Source organism: Saccostrea cucullata, unplaced genomic scaffold (genome assembly GCF_032062105.1).
Source record: "Saccostrea cucullata isolate Sc308-1 unplaced genomic scaffold, CSIRO_AGI_Scuc_v1 ctg3370, whole genome shotgun sequence".
Taxonomy (NCBI): domain Eukaryota; kingdom Metazoa; phylum Mollusca; class Bivalvia; order Ostreida; family Ostreidae; genus Saccostrea; species Saccostrea cuccullata.
The window spans coordinates 51,551-70,387 of record NW_026938300.1 but is presented as its reverse complement, the minus strand read 5'-3'; the positions used below and the strand labels follow the sequence as shown (position 1 = coordinate 70,387).

The following is an 18,837-nucleotide window of genomic DNA, read 5'->3' as shown; positions in this document are numbered from 1 at the left end:
ATCTGTATCCATCAATCCCCTCATTTCCAGTCCTTCGGATTCATGAAAAATTCCAGATTTAATGAATGTACCTTTAACTTCAAACAGTTGCTCGATCTTACCTCATGTAAACAAGCATCATGGCTGCTAGATCTATGTATCAGTTTTTACCTCCCCTTGCTTCCCATCACTTCCGTTACTACGGTTGTATTATTGCGCGGTAAATTTGAACTAATAAAAACAACACAATTTTACATCCCCAGTTGTTTAATTATTTTAAAATTAAATTATAAGGAATGACTCTAATTCTTGGCCAGATTATCGAGTATAATATGGTTTGGGTCAGTTTACGCTTTTTTATAATCCGCTTCGCGGATTATAAAGCGTAAACTGACCCAAACCATATTATACTCGATAATCAGGCCCCGCCGCCACCAAAATTATACCGTACTCAGCCTCAATTCACTACTCAAGCGTTGAGGCCATCCTCAACAGAGGACATTCTCAAATCACCACCACCAACATAGTTGAGTATGTACTCTGTTGAATATGAATTTTTAGGTTCTCAACTCTACTGAGTACATACTCAGTCAATTTTTTTCAATGATGTAAGCGGTCTCACGAAATATACGAAGTACACAAAATTTGATGAAATGTTTGTTACGTAATAAACAGGTATTGCCGTCTGCTTTGTTTGTTTGTTTTATTCACAAACATGGAGCTTGTCGAAGTAAAACTCCCGACAGAACAAAATAATCCTAAGAAAAGGGGCACCAATTGGACTTCAGAGGAGGAGATCCTCCTAATAGAAGAGGTTTTGAAGTATGAAGAGACCCTCTTCGGTAAAATGAAGGGTTCGGGGGTGAAGGGTAAACATGGCAAATTGAAAGAATCTACGTGGAAATCCATCGCAGAAACCCTTAACTTGTAAGTTCTGTTGTTGCATATTCAATCAAAACATATAATTTTCCTACACTTAAAAAATATTATAGCTTATTAAGTTTTTACTTAACTTTTCCTTTCCAACTCGCTGTAACGCGGACCTGTTGTAAATAAAGTTTAGTAGTTATCTCCCTTCAATCTTTACATGGGTAACTATTCATTTCGACCCAATACTGTTTGGAACGTGACGGTTTGACATCCATTGATGTGCAGTTGTACATTAGATCTAAAGTTAAAAAAATACGATGCGTTTTTTTTTAAGAAAACGTTTTAGATCGCAGAAGATTAACGGACAAGAATGAAAACATTTCACATTTGATTCGTTGTATATAAGAATTTTCTATCCATTTCATTATGAATTTATAAATTCTTATAATAGCTTATACAAAGAATTTTTAAATTGCTGTAATGAATTCAACAATTTTTAGAAACGGATTAAATTCGTTATAAGGTTTAAATTCATTGAAATTGATATAATTAATTAACAATTCATTTAACAATAATTTATAAAAAATCAAATTATACAATATGCTCACTCAGTATTCGTTACATCGGATTCAGTGATACTTTTGATACGTCCTAATTGGCGATCTCAATAAACTTCTGACTAAAAATAATAGTTATCCATATTTTTCTCATACGATTGTCTGACCAGCCCCCCCCCCCCCCCCCCCCCCCCCCCCCCAATTTTTCCAGTTATGTTCTGTGGTCTTAAATTAGGTGTTAACAGGCTAAAGCATTTTCTGAAGTATTCTTTATACATTCATATACTATTAATTATTATTGTATACAGAAAGAGAATATCGCTTTGAACACCAAAGTCGCTATTAAATGTCATCGTTTCCTTATTCTTCCGATTTTTTTTTCGATGGCTTACTTTTCTAAATACTCTCGGGCGGTTGATATTCAAAATGATGGTGTTGTAGAAGTTACAAAAATGACAGAGACAACGACACAGTAAAGAAGAAATTTAACAACATCAAACAAAGAGGTATCAATTTTTTTTTAAATTTAGTTCTTGTAGGTTTCATTTAGACTTTTGATGATTATTTTAAATTCGTTTTGATGATTTCCATTTGGTTTTTTTTTTTGTCAGTACAAAACTTCATCGAAACGTTTATTGTTATCATTGTTGTTATCATTTTGGTTCAAGTTTATGCAAAACGGAAACGGTTTCGTATCATCGTTTCTGAAATTTGGGGAGGGGTAGTCAGAGAGAGAAGGGAGAGAAAGAGAGAGAGAGAGAGAGAGAGAGAGAGAAAGGAATATCCAAACTCGAAAATCCTATTTGGGAGAGCGTAAGGGGGGGCCTAACTTTTATTGCTCAATTAATTTCTATAGTATAACGTTATGTCTGGAAAAAGGGACACCCCCCCCCCCCGCCTGTGATACGTGCTGAGAAATACAGTTTACTGTTATATACATGAAAGGTAATACCATGGTCACAATTTTTATAAAGTTGTTTTCGTTAAAGTAATAAATTGGAATGGGACATTGTTGCATGAATGAGGCAAATTACATTTTTTCTGGATGAATGAAAATGTACGAAAAATCGTTGGGCTCATTTTTGTAGGTTAAAAAATATTTTTTCACGTTATAACGAGATTTAGAAACAGGAAAGACACACTCAGTTGCAAGAAAACTTATAATTATTGCTTGTGATGGTCCAAGATAAAGATAGCCTTTAATCTTCATTGTATTGAATAAACTAGACCACAAACAAGAAAGAGGAGACTTATGCAAATGTCTTGGTTAAACAGCAAAAGTTTCCCGTTATAACACGAAAGTTTCGCTCTAACGTTAAAGTTACAAGTTTATTCGCGAATTCTTTTAACCTACGAAAATGAGCAAAATGGGCTTTCGTAACTGATTTGTCTTATCTATGCCTGCTCAATAAATGCAAATTTCTAAAGACATATTTAAAATAAATTAAGAGGACGTGTATTGACCCAGGTAAAGAAAAGATTGACATGTTGAGAAGGCCAAAGACAGGCGGTGGTCCGGCGCCTTCTTCCCTAACAGCTTCCGAGGACGCATTGATGCAAGCCTTTGAAGGGCGACCACAGATATGCGGACTGCCAGATGGAATAGACACAGACGCAACTGATGGTACAAACAAAAATAAGATGAAGCTTTCTATTTCAAATTTTGTTCAACCTTCTTATTTCACAAAAATTTAAAATTCTGTGTATAAATTTAACAGAAATTAACAATGGCACGGCTTCTGTCTGTACATCTTCTGCCGCCTGCACATCTTCTGCGGCCTGTACATCTTCTGCCATCTCTGAGTCTGCTACCCCCAAGACTGCAGCCACTGGCCATCAAGTCTCTTCTAAAAAGCCAAAGAGAAAAGGAATCAAGGATGCGTATGAAGAAGAAGATTTGGAGAATATGAAACTGGATAATAAAAAAATTAAGCTCCAAATTGAGAAATTGATAATTGAAAAGCAGAAACTACAGGCAGAAAAGGAGTTCATTGAAATTAAGAAGGCGTTTTTGGTCCGTCAGTTCGAGGAGCGATATCCAAATTCGATTATTTATACAAGTAATTCAAGTCTGGGTAATGAATTGTAACATTGTTTCAATTACGAGTGTAATTTTCTTGGAAAATTAAATGTACATGACTGTATTTAAGAAAAAAATTACATGAAACCTATAATACTGGTAAAAATAAATACTAATACATATAACGTTAACATTTATCTGTTAATTATTGCCAAAAGCTATTTTTAAGGCATAACAGCATTTAATACTGTGGACCCCCCTTTCCAGGTAACTTGGTCATCTATATAACTGTTTAAAAAAATTAATTATATTGTTATAAAAAAAGAGAGAATGTTTAAATTGTACATTTATGTATGTTGAAATGCCCCTCGGGGCCCTTAATTGGTAAATAAAATATCTTGTATCTTGTATACATGTACATGTAGACGAATAAGGACTGAAAATGAGAGTAAGACATAAAAATTAGAAAATACTACATATACTGAAATATTATGCATGCATAGTATGCTCGCACATATTTGCAGCTCTCAGCAGTTCCTTCGTGTAAATATATACATCACTACTAGGGATACATTTTGACAGTTTTGTTTCTTTCGTTGTGATTCCGTTTCGCTTCGGCAGATTTCGTTTCGCTTCAGTTCGTTTCGTTTCTATTTCGTTTCGCACAGGTACCCCTTTGCGAGTTTTGTATAGGTAATGAAATATCTTACTTAAGTGAAATACGTATCCACTATGTGATTGCGAATGTTTAATCCATCACCAACTACATGTAATGCATTGTCGTTTCCACCAAGCAGCTGAACTTCATCTTGTCTACAATCCACGATATCACCCCTGTCTATTCCAATGTTGTGCAATATTGCACAAGCAACGATGTACCTCGTAGCTTGACGTGGGTCTGTCCTGATATAGAATGAATTACAAATTATTTCTCCAATTAACGGTTGTTGATTTATTCTTTGTCCCGACTGACAAAATGAAATAATTGAATGCAAAATACTGACTAAGTTCAACGATCTCTTTTAAACAAGTTTTTTTAAATTATTCTTTTTTTTTAATTTTCAAATGCCAAATACCTTAGTACCCCTTGTAGGCACGAAAATCTGCGCTTCAAAATTCCAAACGTTTGTTCCACTAGTACCCTTGTTTTACAAAGTGATGCATTGAATTTCTGTTGTGGGACAGTAGAAGGATTCAGAAACGGTGTCATGAGATATCTTTTACACGGATAACCAGAATCTCCGAGTAGAAATCCGTTACATTCACCTATTAAGATGTAATACAGAATTACACTCTAAAAAATGCAAATAATTTGTTGGTTTTGTGTTTTTGAAATGATAGGAAAGTGATTGCAAAACAAGTACTGTACCATTCTCAAATTTCTGACACAATGCAGATTCGCGCCATATTCGGCTGTCGTGAACGCTGCCAGGCCATTTCGCACAAATACTTGTAATTCTGAAGTTGGCATCGCAAACAGCCTTTAAAAAATTTAATATAAAACGAAACATAATTATACAAGGACAATATTGAGGCTGCTTGATTTTTAAAATGTGCGTTAATTAATCGACAACATCAACATGCACAGAATTGATGGGGCAACCTCCAGTGTTTTACAGTACCGTAATAAGATTAATGAAGCGACTTTGAACCCCCCTTCTTTTTATTCAACAAGTAGGATTTGGACAACTTTTTTCTTGAATGATTAATTCTCACTCTACAAAAAGTCTTAAATCCGTGCACATTTTTTTAAAGCATCGCAAAAAATATACCTGTACGTTCAACGAATGGAAACCTTTACGATTGACATAATCAGGTTCGTTGTCATTAGGGGCAATAATTCCAATAAATGTGCCATCAACACACCCTAAAACGTTTGGAAATCCTATAAGAAAAGATCAAATTAAATCAAAGCATGCATGATAAGTCTAACTCATTATCGGAGAGTGTTTTTTATAATCCGCTTCGCGGATTATAAAGCGTAAACTGACCCAAACCATATTATACTCGATAATCAGGCCCCGCCGCCACCAAAATTATACCGTACTCAGCCTCAATTCACTACTCAAGCGTTGAGGCCATCCTCAACAGAGGACATTCTCAAATCACCACCACCAACATAGTTGAGTATGTACTCTGTTGAATATGAATTTTTAGGTTCTCAACTCTACTGAGTACATACTCAGTCAATTTTTTTCAATGATGTAAGCGGTCTCACGAAATATACGAAGTACACAAAATTTGATGAAATGTTTGTTACGTAATAAACAGGTATTGCCGTCTGCTTTGTTTGTTTGTTTTATTCACAAACATGGAGCTTGTCGAAGTAAAACTCCCGACAGAACAAAATAATCCTAAGAAAAGGGGCACCAATTGGACTTCAGAGGAGGAGATCCTCCTAATAGAAGAGGTTTTGAAGTATGAAGAGACCCTCTTCGGTAAAATGAAGGGTTCGGGGGTGAAGGGTAAACATGGCAAATTGAAAGAATCTACGTGGAAATCCATCGCAGAAACCCTTAACTTGTAAGTTCTGTTGTTGCATATTCAATCAAAACATATAATTTTCCTACACTTAAAAAATATTATAGCTTATTAAGTTTTTACTTAACTTTTCCTTTCCAACTCGCTGTAACGCGGACCTGTTGTAAATAAAGTTTAGTAGTTATCTCCCTTCAATCTTTACATGGGTAACTATTCATTTCGACCCAATACTGTTTGGAACGTGACGGTTTGACATCCATTGATGTGCAGTTGTACATTAGATCTAAAGTTAAAAAAATACGATGCGTTTTTTTTTAAGAAAACGTTTTAGATCGCAGAAGATTAACGGACAAGAATGAAAACATTTCACATTTGATTCGTTGTATATAAGAATTTTCTATCCATTTCATTATGAATTTATAAATTCTTATAATAGCTTATACAAAGAATTTTTAAATTGCTGTAATGAATTCAACAATTTTTAGAAACGGATTAAATTCGTTATAAGGTTTAAATTCATTGAAATTGATATAATTAATTAACAATTCATTTAACAATAATTTATAAAAAATCAAATTATACAATATGCTCACTCAGTATTCGTTACATCGGATTCAGTGATACTTTTGATACGTCCTAATTGGCGATCTCAATAAACTTCTGACTAAAAATAATAGTTATCCATATTTTTCTCATACGATTGTCTGACCAGCCCCCCCCCCCCCCCAATTTTTCCAGTTATGTTCTGTGGTCTTAAATTAGGTGTTAACAGGCTAAAGCATTTTCTGAAGTATTCTTTATACATTCATATACTATTAATTATTATTGTATACAGAAAGAGAATATCGCTTTGAACACCAAAGTCGCTATTAAATGTCATCGTTTCCTTATTCTTCCGATTTTTTTTTCGATGGCTTACTTTTCTAAATACTCTCGGGCGGTTGATATTCAAAATGATGGTGTTGTAGAAGTTACAAAAATGACAGAGACAACGACACAGTAAAGAAGAAATTTAACAACATCAAACAAAGAGGTATCAATTTTTTTTTAAATTTAGTTCTTGTAGGTTTCATTTAGACTTTTGATGATTATTTTAAATTCGTTTTGATGATTTCCATTTGTTTTTTTTTTTTTGTCAGTACAAAACTTCATCGAAACGTTTATTGTTATCATTGTTGTTATCATTTTGGTTCAAGTTTATGCAAAACGGAAACGGTTTCGTATCATCGTTTCTGAAATTTGGGGAGGGGTAGTCAGAGAGAGAAGGGAGAGAAAGAGAGAGAGAGAGAGAGAGAGAGAAAGGAATATCCAAACTCGAAAATCCTATTTGGGAGAGCGTAAGGGGGGCCTAACTTTTATTGCTCAATTAATTTCTATAGTATAACGTTATGTCTGGAAAAAGGGACACCCCCCCCCCGCCTGTGATACGTGCTGAGAAATACAGTTTACTGTTATATACATGAAAGGTAATACCATGGTCACAATTTTTATAAAGTTGTTTTCGTTAAAGTAATAAATTGGAATGGGACATTGTTGCATGAATGAGGCAAATTACATTTTTTCTGGATGAATGAAAATGTACGAAAAATCGTTGGGCTCATTTTTGTAGGTTAAAAAATATTTTTTCACGTTATAACGAGATTTAGAAACAGGAAAGACACACTCAGTTGCAAGAAAACTTATAATTATTGCTTGTGATGGTCCAAGATAAAGATAGCCTTTAATCTTCATTGTATTGAATAAACTAGACCACAAACAAGAAAGAGGAGACTTATGCAAATGTCTTGGTTAAACAGCAAAAGTTTCCCGTTATAACACGAAAGTTTCGCTCTAACGTTAAAGTTACAAGTTTATTCGCGAATTCTTTTAACCTACGAAAATGAGCAAAATGGGCTTTCGTAACTGATTTGTCTTATCTATGCCTGCTCAATAAATGCAAATTTCTAAAGACATATTTAAAATAAATTAAGAGGACGTGTATTGACCCAGGTAAAGAAAAGATTGACATGTTGAGAAGGCCAAAGACAGGCGGTGGTCCGGCGCCTTCTTCCCTAACAGCTTCCGAGGACGCATTGATGCAAGCCTTTGAAGGGCGACCACAGATATGCGGACTGCCAGATGGAATAGACACAGACGCAACTGATGGTACAAACAAAAATAAGATGAAGCTTTCTATTTCAAATTTTGTTCAACCTTCTTATTTCACAAAAATTTAAAATTCTGTGTATAAATTTAACAGAAATTAACAATGGCACGGCTTCTGTCTGTACATCTTCTGCCGCCTGCACATCTTCTGCGGCCTGTACATCTTCTGCCATCTCTGAGTCTGCTACCCCCAAGACTGCAGCCACTGGCCATCAAGTCTCTTCTAAAAAGCCAAAGAGAAAAGGAATCAAGGATGCGTATGAAGAAGAAGATTTGGAGAATATGAAACTGGATAATAAAAAAATTAAGCTCCAAATTGAGAAATTGATAATTGAAAAGCAGAAACTACAGGCAGAAAAGGAGTTCATTGAAATTAAGAAGGCGTTTTTGGTCCGTCAGTTCGAGGAGCGATATCCAAATTCGATTATTTATACAAGTAATTCAAGTCTGGGTAATGAATTGTAACATTGTTTCAATTACGAGTGTAATTTTCTTGGAAAATTAAATGTACATGACTGTATTTAAGAAAAAAATTACATGAAACCTATAATACTGGTAAAAATAAATACTAATACATATAACGTTAACATTTATCTGTTTATTATTGCCAAAAGCTATTTTTAAGGCATAACAGCATTTAATACTGTGGACCCCCCTTTCCAGGTAACTTGGTCATCTATATAACTGTTTAAAAAAATTAATTATATTGTTATAAAAAAAGAGAGAATGTTTAAATTGTACATTTATGTATGTTGAAATGCCCCTCGGGGCCCTTAATTGGTAAATAAAATATCTTGTATCTTGTATACATGTACATGTAGACGAATAAGGACTGAAAATGAGAGTAAGACATAAAAATTAGAAAATACTACATATACTGAAATATTATGCATGCATAGTATGCTCGCACATATTTGCAGCTCTCAGCAGTTCCTTCGTGTAAATATATACATCACTACTAGGGATACATTTTGACAGTTTTGTTTCTTTCGTTGTGATTCCGTTTCGCTTCGGCAGATTTCGTTTCGCTTCAGTTCGTTTCGTTTCTATTTCGTTTCGCACAGGTACCCCTTTGCGAGTTTTGTATAGGTAATGAAATATCTTACTTAAGTGAAATACGTATCCACTATGTGATTGCGAATGTTTAATCCATCACCAACTACATGTAATGCATTGTCGTTTCCACCAAGCAGCTGAACTTCATCTTGTCTACAATCCACGATATCACCCCTGTCTATTCCAATGTTGTGCAATATTGCACAAGCAACGATGTACCTCGTAGCTTGACGTGGGTCTGTCCTGATATAGAATGAATTACAAATTATTTCTCCAATTAACGGTTGTTGATTTATTCTTTGTCCCGACTGACAAAATGAAATAATTGAATGCAAAATACTGACTAAGTTCAACGATCTCTTTTAAACAAGTTTTTTTAAATTATTCTTTTTTTTTTTTTAATTTTCAAATGCCAAATACCTTAGTACCCCTTGTAGGCACGAAAATCTGCGCTTCAAAATTCCAAACGTTTGTTCCACTAGTACCCTTGTTTTACAAAGTGATGCATTGAATTTCTGTTGTGGGACAGTAGAAGGATTCAGAAACGGTGTCATGAGATATCTTTTACACGGATAACCAGAATCTCCGAGTAGAAATCCGTTACATTCACCTATTAAGATGTAATACAGAATTACACTCTAAAAAATGCAAATAATTTGTTGGTTTTGTGTTTTTGAAATGATAGGAAAGTGATTGCAAAACAAGTACTGTACCATTCTCAAATTTCTGACACAATGCAGATTCGCGCCATATTCGGCTGTCGTGAACGCTGCCAGGCCATTTCGCACAAATACTTGTAATTCTGAAGTTGGCATCGCAAACAGCCTTTAAAAAATTTAATATAAAACGAAACATAATTATACAAGGACAATATTGAGGCTGCTTGATTTTTAAAATGTGCGTTAATTAATCGACAACATCAACATGCACAGAATTGATGGGGCAACCTCCAGTGTTTTACAGTACCGTAATAAGATTAATGAAGCGACTTTGAACCCCCCTTCTTTTTATTCAACAAGTAGGATTTGGACAACTTTTTTCTTGAATGATTAATTCTCACTCTACAAAAAGTCTTAAATCCGTGCACATTTTTTTAAAGCATCGCAAAAAATATACCTGTACGTTCAACGAATGGAAACCTTTACGATTGACATAATCAGGTTCGTTGTCATTAGGGGCAATAATTCCAATAAATGTGCCATCAACACACCCTAAAACGTTTGGAAATCCTATAAGAAAAGATCAAATTAAATCAAAGCATGCATGATAAGTCTAACTCATTATCGGAGAGTGTTTTTTATAATCCGCTTCGCGGATTATAAAGCGTAAACTGACCCAAACCATATTATACTCGATAATCAGGCCCCGCCGCCACCAAAATTATACCGTACTCAGCCTCAATTCACTACTCAAGCGTTGAGGCCATCCTCAACAGAGGACATTCTCAAATCACCACCACCAACATAGTTGAGTATGTACTCTGTTGAATATGAATTTTTAGGTTCTCAACTCTACTGAGTACATACTCAGTCAATTTTTTTCAATGATGTAAGCGGTCTCACGAAATATACGAAGTACACAAAATTTGATGAAATGTTTGTTACGTAATAAACAGGTATTGCCGTCTGCTTTGTTTGTTTGTTTTATTCACAAACATGGAGCTTGTCGAAGTAAAACTCCCGACAGAACAAAATAATCCTAAGAAAAGGGGCACCAATTGGACTTCAGAGGAGGAGATCCTCCTAATAGAAGAGGTTTTGAAGTATGAAGAGACCCTCTTCGGTAAAATGAAGGGTTCGGGGGTGAAGGGTAAACATGGCAAATTGAAAGAATCTACGTGGAAATCCATCGCAGAAACCCTTAACTTGTAAGTTCTGTTGTTGCATATTCAATCAAAACATATAATTTTCCTACACTTAAAAAATATTATAGCTTATTAAGTTTTTACTTAACTTTTCCTTTCCAACTCGCTGTAACGCGGACCTGTTGTAAATAAAGTTTAGTAGTTATCTCCCTTCAATCTTTACATGGGTAACTATTCATTTCGACCCAATACTGTTTGGAACGTGACGGTTTGACATCCATTGATGTGCAGTTGTACATTAGATCTAAAGTTAAAAAAATACGATGCGTTTTTTTTTTAAGAAAACGTTTTAGATCGCAGAAGATTAACGGACAAGAATGAAAACATTTCACATTTGATTCGTTGTATATAAGAATTTTCTATCCATTTCATTATGAATTTATAAATTCTTATAATAGCTTATACAAAGAATTTTTAAATTGCTGTAATGAATTCAACAATTTTTAGAAACGGATTAAATTCGTTATAAGGTTTAAATTCATTGAAATTGATATAATTAATTAACAATTCATTTAACAATAATTTATAAAAAATCAAATTATACAATATGCTCACTCAGTATTCGTTACATCGGATTCAGTGATACTTTTGATACGTCCTAATTGGCGATCTCAATAAACTTCTGACTAAAAATAATAGTTATCCATATTTTTCTCATACGATTGTCTGACCAGCCCCCCCCCCCCCCCCCAATTTTTCCAGTTATGTTCTGTGGTCTTAAATTAGGTGTTAACAGGCTAAAGCATTTTCTGAAGTATTCTTTATACATTCATATACTATTAATTATTATTGTATACAGAAAGAGAATATCGCTTTGAACACCAAAGTCGCTATTAAATGTCATCGTTTCCTTATTCTTCCGATTTTTTTTTCGATGGCTTACTTTTCTAAATACTCTCGGGCGGTTGATATTCAAAATGATGGTGTTGTAGAAGTTACAAAAATGACAGAGACAACGACACAGTAAAGAAGAAATTTAACAACATCAAACAAAGAGGTATCAATTTTTTTTTAAATTTAGTTCTTGTAGGTTTCATTTAGACTTTTGATGATTATTTTAAATTCGTTTTGATGATTTCCATTTGTTTTTTTTTTTTGTCAGTACAAAACTTCATCGAAACGTTTATTGTTATCATTGTTGTTATGATTTTGGTTCAAGTTTATGCAAAACGGAAACGGTTTCGTATAATCGTTTCTGAAATTTGGGGAGGGGTAGTCAGAGAGAGAGAAGGGAGAGAAAGAGAGAGAGAGAGAGAGAGAGAAAAGGAATATCCAAACTCGAAAATCCTATTTGGGAGAGCGTAAGGGGGGCCTAACTTTTATTGCTCAATTAATTTCTATAGTATAACGTTATGTCTGGAAAAAGGGACACCCCCCCCCCGCCTGTGATACGTGCTGAGAAATACAGTTTACTGTTATATACATGAAAGGTAATACCATGGTCACAATTTTTATAAAGTTGTTTTCGTTAAAGTAATAAATTGGAATGGGACATTGTTGCATGAATGAGGCAAATTACATTTTTTCTGGATGAATGAAAATGTACGAAAAATCGTTGGGCTCATTTTTGTAGGTTAAAAAATATTTTTTCACGTTATAACGAGATTTAGAAACAGGAAAGACACACTCAGTTGCAAGAAAACTTATAATTATTGCTTGTGATGGTCCAAGATAAAGATAGCCTTTAATCTTCATTGTATTGAATAAACTAGACCACAAACAAGAAAGAGGAGACTTATGCAAATGTCTTGGTTAAACAGCAAAAGTTTCCCGTTATAACACGAAAGTTTCGCTCTAACGTTAAAGTTACAAGTTTATTCGCGAATTCTTTTAACCTACGAAAATGAGCAAAATGGGCTTTCGTAACTGATTTGTCTTATCTATGCCTGCTCAATAAATGCAAATTTCTAAAGACATATTTAAAATAAATTAAGAGGACGTGTATTGACCCAGGTAAAGAAAAGATTGACATGTTGAGAAGGCCAAAGACAGGCGGTGGTCCGGCGCCTTCTTCCCTAACAGCTTCCGAGGACGCATTGATGCAAGCCTTTGAAGGGCGACCACAGATATGCGGACTGCCAGATGGAATAGACACAGACGCAACTGATGGTACAAACAAAAATAAGATGAAGCTTTCTATTTCAAATTTTGTTCAACCTTCTTATTTCACAAAAATTTAAAATTCTGTGTATAAATTTAACAGAAATTAACAATGGCACGGCTTCTGTCTGTACATCTTCTGCCGCCTGCACATCTTCTGCGGCCTGTACATCTTCTGCCATCTCTGAGTCTGCTACCCCCAAGACTGCAGCCACTGGCCATCAAGTCTCTTCTAAAAGGCCAAAGAGAAAAGGAATCAAGGATGCGTATGAAGAAGAAGATTTGGAGAATATGAAACTGGATAATAAAAAAATTAAGCTCCAAATTGAGAAATTGATAATTGAAAAGCAGAAACTACAGGCAGAAAAGGAGTTCATTGAAATTAAGAAGGCGTTTTTGGTCCGTCAGTTCGAGGAGCGATATCCAAATTCGATTATTTATACAAGTAATTCAAGTCTGGGTAATGAATTGTAACATTGTTTCAATTACGAGTGTAATTTTCTTGGAAAATTAAATGTACATGACTGTATTTAAGAAAAAAATTACATGAAACCTATAATACTGGTAAAAATAAATACTAATACATATAACGTTAACATTTATCTGTTTATTATTGCCAAAAGCTATTTTTAAGGCATAACAGCATTTAATACTGTGGACCCCCCTTTCCAGGTAACTTGGTCATCTATATAACTGTTTAAAAAAATTAATTATATTGTTATAAAAAAAGAGAGAATGTTTAAATTGTACATTTATGTATGTTGAAATGCCCCTCGGGGCCCTTAATTGGTAAATAAAATATCTTGTATCTTGTATACATGTACATGTAGACGAATAAGGACTGAAAATGAGAGTAAGACATAAAAATTAGAAAATACTACATATACTGAAATATTATGCATGCATAGTATGCTCGCACATATTTGCAGCTCTCAGCAGTTCCTTCGTGTAAATATATACATCACTACTAGGGATACATTTTGACAGTTTTGTTTCTTTCGTTGTGATTCCGTTTCGCTTCGGCAGATTTCGTTTCGCTTCAGTTCGTTTCGTTTCTATTTCGTTTCGCACAGGTACCCCTTTGCGAGTTTTGTATAGGTAATGAAATATCTTACTTAAGTGAAATACGTATCCACTATGTGATTGCGAATGTTTAATCCATCACCAACTACATGTAATGCATTGTCGTTTCCACCAAGCAGCTGAACTTCATCTTGTCTACAATCCACGATATCACCCCTGTCTATTCCAATGTTGTGCAATATTGCACAAGCAACGATGTACCTCGTAGCTTGACGTGGGTCTGTCCTGATATAGAATGAATTACAAATTATTTCTCCAATTAACGGTTGTTGATTTATTCTTTGTCCCGACTGACAAAATGAAATAATTGAATGCAAAATACTGACTAAGTTCAACGATCTCTTTTAAACAAGTTTTTTTAAATTATTCTTTTTTTTTAATTTTCAAATGCCAAATACCTTAGTACCCCTTGTAGGCACGAAAATCTGCGCTTCAAAATTCCAAACGTTTGTTCCACTAGTACCCTTGTTTTACAAAGTGATGCATTGAATTTCTGTTGTGGGACAGTAGAAGGATTCAGAAACGGTGTCATGAGATATCTTTTACACGGATAACCAGAATCTCCGAGTAGAAATCCGTTACATTCACCTATTAAGATGTAATACAGAATTACACTCTAAAAAATGCAAATAATTTGTTGGTTTTGTGTTTTTGAAATGATAGGAAAGTGATTGCAAAACAAGTACTGTACCATTCTCAAATTTCTGACACAATGCAGATTCGCGCCATATTCGGCTGTCGTGAACGCTGCCAGGCCATTTCGCACAAATACTTGTAATTCTGAAGTTGGCATCGCAAACAGCCTTTAAAAAATTTAATATAAAACGAAACATAATTATACAAGGACAATATTGAGGCTGCTTGATTTTTAAAATGTGCGTTAATTAATCGACAACATCAACATGCACAGAATTGATGGGGCAACCTCCAGTGTTTTACAGTACCGTAATAAGATTAATGAAGCGACTTTGAACCCCCCTTCTTTTTATTCAACAAGTAGGATTTGGACAACTTTTTTCTTGAATGATTAATTCTCACTCTACAAAAAGTCTTAAATCCGTGCACATTTTTTTAAAGCATCGCAAAAAATATACCTGTACGTTCAACGAATGGAAACCTTTACGATTGACATAATCAGGTTCGTTGTCATTAGGGGCAATAATTCCAATAAATGTGCCATCAACACACCCTAAAACGTTTGGAAATCCTATAAGAAAAGATCAAATTAAATCAAAGCATGCATGATAAGTCTAACTCATTTTTTTCGGATTTAAAAAAAAAATGAATAAAAAGGTAGGCCTATATTTTTTCTTATGACACATGAATGAAACTACATAAACCGTAACCGTTTGTGTAGTTCTATAAGTATCTCTTACATGTTGAATGTTTTCAAACCATAAAAGCCAGTGCCGTCCATATGAAAAAAAAAAAAAACTTTTTAAAAAGTTATTTGAGTAGATATATTTCTTATTATTTGACTTGTCATGCAATCTAAAGAGTACGAACACATAACAGGCACCTAAGCCTTTGAGATAGTAAACTTGTACGAGTTGTCTGTTCATTGGAGTTGTCATTCTTTGAAAAACAAAACCGAAAGTACAATGCAGACGAAAAATGAAAAGGACATTGATAATTTGATTTCATTGGGAAGATGCGGGGTTTTTTTACCTGCTATTTTCAAAAACTGTTGTTTTGTTTCTCTGGCACGGTTACCCTTGGGGAAGGTGATACAATCTGCCAGCAAATGAACTATAGCATCACAGACTGATCGACAACATCTTCCAGTAGTTGTTTCAGACACTCCAATGCTGTCCCCGACCAGTCTGTGAAACGCCCCCGTTGCTAGGAACCTCAGGCAGGTGAGAATCTGCAGGATTGGAGGTAAGGCGCTGTTCTTCGTCGTATTATGCATAATTGCTGGACTGATTTTGTCCAAAATATATAGGATAGTTGGAGTTCTAAACCTATACCTATCAAAAATCTCATCCTCAGAATATATCTCTAATGGATTCATTCGGTCTCGTATTACTCTTTTTGAAATTCTACGAATACGTCGCATTTGTCGCCTGCGGCGCCGTTTATGTCGTCTGTGAGCAGCCATTTGTATTGCTTGAGTATTTACATGAGAAAGGTCAAAATCTACCTCAAATAATTTGAGTACGTAATCAAATTTTTGACTTGAATATGTAATCAAATATTTGGTGGCGGTGACTTGAGGCTGAGATTATGGGTTTGAGGATTTTGTCAGAGTTGAGGCTGAGTTTTATACTCAACTAATTTTGGTGGCGGCGGGGCCTGGCCAAGAATTAGTGTCATTCCTTAAGTATCGAACTTAAAAGGCTTACGTCACAATCTTTATTTGATGACGTCATATTTGTACAGTAAACGTCTAAACACGTGCACTTTGGTAATTTTAGCAAAATTTAACGTTTTTTACATCTTTAATTCAAAATTTGACCTTGGCCACACCCTACAAACAAAATAAAATTTATGCCATTAAAAAGAGGATGTAAAAATTAATACACGAGGCATATATTTATTTTGTTTGTCGGGTGTGGCCACATCGAAAAATTAACTTTTCCTTCCACGCGAAACAGCTGAAAACAGATCACCAAAGCGGATTTTCGGGAATATCTCATTTTAATATCACAGATGATGATTTATTTTGCTTTTTTATTATAAAAAGGTATCAAAATGCAATTATCTGATTAAAAAATACATGTATTTGATTTTGTGTTGTAATGAGAAATGAATAAAGAAAACAAAAACCACATGCTAAACAAAATATGAAGTCTTGGCCTACAGCATGCAGTTGACTTTTTGTTCCCTCGGTTCTGACCCCCAGAAAGTCGCTTGACATATCATAGCTGATCTAAATTCAATTAATCCCTCTCATGATAAAATATTTTAAATATAATGTGTCCTTTGTGTAAATTTGTGTTTCGAACTCGATCGCGGTTCCGACAAAACCCTCCTCATCGCCATGGTGACAGTGTAATTAAAGGAAGCTAACTCGTGAAACCCATTGATATAAAGCCTACACAGGTCCGACGTGTCAATCGAAATTAAATTAGTTAAAATAATCAGTAACGTACCAAAAGCGTACAAAAAATTAATTACTATCTGCTCCTTGAAACGAATGATTTTGATATCTATAGTGTTTTTTTTATTATTTAGACCCTAGACTTTAGGATACATGTTACGCATGGCCAGGGGTGGGGGTAATTTGCCGATGTATAGTTAAGCTCGTGCCCCCTAAATAAAAACACCTGATTTTTTTTTTTTTTGTTAGTCAAGGAATTTTCTATATTTAATAGTGCCCAAAACTGGAAGTATACAGATTCCCCCCTCCCCTCCAGTTAAAATTGCTTCTTATTACCTACCGCCTACAGGAGGGGGGCATTAGATTTAAACGGTTCTTTACAAAAGTATTAACTAGACAAAGACTGAAATAACACTGACCCCCCTTACGAGGATTCTGCATTTTTTTTTTTTTTGCAACGGCTACAGCATTAATTCGCTGCATACTTACAACCAAATAAAGCTTTTTGTTGTTTGAATAATTAATCACAATCAATTGTACAAAAATTAAGTTTACGAGAGCCAAACGCGCAGTACATTAGATCATGTGGAAAATAAGAAACGTGCAACCGTCAGGGGCTATGTATGTAATTTTGTTTCTGTCAAAACAACGCTATTTTTACTTTACTTTACGCAATTTTAGGTCAGATATCAGGTATGACAACTTTTACCGTAAATATTTCGGTAATTACTACATTCAGATATAACAAAATAGGTAAAATAGTCTGAATTTTATTATTTATTTGAAGATAATAAGGGGTAAATTAAATGAAAGTGACAGATCTTTTCAGTTGACCTTTAAGATAAAAATAATTTAAATACAGTAACATCTAATAAAGAATATTTTTTTATTTCTTAATAAAAACATTGCACTTTATCTGCTCATGAACAAAACTAGGCATATCACCTATACAGCTTTCTTGATCAGTGCCTGCTCCATCAATGAAACACGTAAATATCAATAATACAGTAATTAATCCTTTTAATCCTACTTTGAATAATTATTTATACAGATATAAATACAAACAATTGTCTTTCTTTGGTTGTTGGTAAAGAAATTAATAAGTATACGCGAATTATATATTTTTTTCTGCAACAGCTGCGACGATTAATTCCCGTACCTACAAGCATTTTATTGTTTAAATCATTCCTTAATAATATGATGATTTAAAAAAAAAAGACAATCTCTCTACCTTCTTTAGGAGATGATACCTTGTACTGCAATAGAAGCAAAAGGACGGTCATTTAAAAAAAATTGGGTGGGCCAAAAAAAAAAAAAAGAAAAAAAAAAGAAAGAAAATATGAATATTCTTCAAAATCAAGAAAATAGGAAGAAAACTAACCTTCAACTCGGATTTTTTCGTATTGTTTACTGCTTATAACATAAATATCCCATAAACATTGTAAAAATTTCTATTCCCCTTATTCTACTTGTATCATTTATAAAATGAATAGCCTCTGAATGGATTGATGAGAAAAAGAAACTCAAGCATGTACATGTCAAAATTTTATCACATCGCAACAATATTAGACCGGTCCTACAGCTGTAGCACTAACCGTGAATTTGATGGAGTCGGAGAGGCGTGATATAGATGTGGACA

The 18,837-nt window shown here is 34.3% G+C and overlaps 6 protein-coding genes across 6 annotated transcripts; 3 read left to right on the top strand and 3 right to left on the bottom strand.

The window, feature by feature from the left end:
* Nucleotides 1-404: 404 nt before the first annotated feature.
* On the top strand, nt 405-3,495 carry LOC134249941 (uncharacterized). Its single transcript, XM_062732294.1, has 4 exons — nt 405-906; nt 1,848-1,912; nt 2,875-3,030; nt 3,125-3,495. Exons 1-4 carry the CDS (start codon nt 695-697, stop codon nt 3,493-3,495), a joined length of 804 nt encoding a protein of 267 aa, XP_062588278.1. The 5' UTR covers nt 405-694.
* LOC134249942 (putative nuclease HARBI1) lies at nt 3,125-4,993 on the bottom strand. Its single transcript, XM_062732295.1, has 4 exons — nt 4,796-4,993; nt 4,503-4,692; nt 4,137-4,329; nt 3,125-3,253 (listed from the first exon to the last, which is right to left on the bottom strand). The coding sequence occupies exons 1-3, from the start codon at nt 4,935-4,937 to the stop codon at nt 4,137-4,139; spliced, it is 525 nt and encodes a 174-aa protein (XP_062588279.1). The 5' UTR covers nt 4,938-4,993; the 3' UTR covers nt 3,125-3,253.
* Nucleotides 4,994-5,447: 454 nt separating this feature from the next.
* LOC134249943 (uncharacterized) lies at nt 5,448-8,517 on the top strand. Its single transcript, XM_062732296.1, has 4 exons — nt 5,448-5,949; nt 6,876-6,940; nt 7,897-8,052; nt 8,147-8,517. Exons 1-4 carry the CDS (start codon nt 5,738-5,740, stop codon nt 8,515-8,517), a joined length of 804 nt encoding a protein of 267 aa, XP_062588280.1. The 5' UTR covers nt 5,448-5,737.
* Nucleotides 8,147-10,019, bottom strand: LOC134249944 (putative nuclease HARBI1). Its single transcript, XM_062732297.1, has 4 exons — nt 9,822-10,019; nt 9,529-9,718; nt 9,159-9,351; nt 8,147-8,275 (listed from the first exon to the last, which is right to left on the bottom strand). Exons 1-3 carry the CDS (start codon nt 9,961-9,963, stop codon nt 9,159-9,161), a joined length of 525 nt encoding a protein of 174 aa, XP_062588281.1. The 5' UTR covers nt 9,964-10,019; the 3' UTR covers nt 8,147-8,275.
* A 454-nt stretch (nt 10,020-10,473) lies between these two features.
* On the top strand, nt 10,474-13,546 carry LOC134249939 (uncharacterized). The gene is made up of 4 exons (XM_062732293.1): nt 10,474-10,975; nt 11,905-11,969; nt 12,926-13,081; nt 13,176-13,546. Exons 1-4 carry the CDS (start codon nt 10,764-10,766, stop codon nt 13,544-13,546), a joined length of 804 nt encoding a protein of 267 aa, XP_062588277.1. The 5' UTR covers nt 10,474-10,763.
* On the bottom strand, nt 13,176-16,256 carry LOC134249937 (putative nuclease HARBI1). The gene is made up of 6 exons (XM_062732290.1): nt 15,824-16,256; nt 15,250-15,362; nt 14,847-14,958; nt 14,554-14,743; nt 14,188-14,380; nt 13,176-13,304 (listed from the first exon to the last, which is right to left on the bottom strand). Exons 1-5 carry the CDS (start codon nt 16,254-16,256, stop codon nt 14,188-14,190), a joined length of 1,041 nt encoding a protein of 346 aa, XP_062588274.1. The 3' UTR covers nt 13,176-13,304.
* Between the last annotated feature and the right edge of the window lie 2,581 nt (nt 16,257-18,837).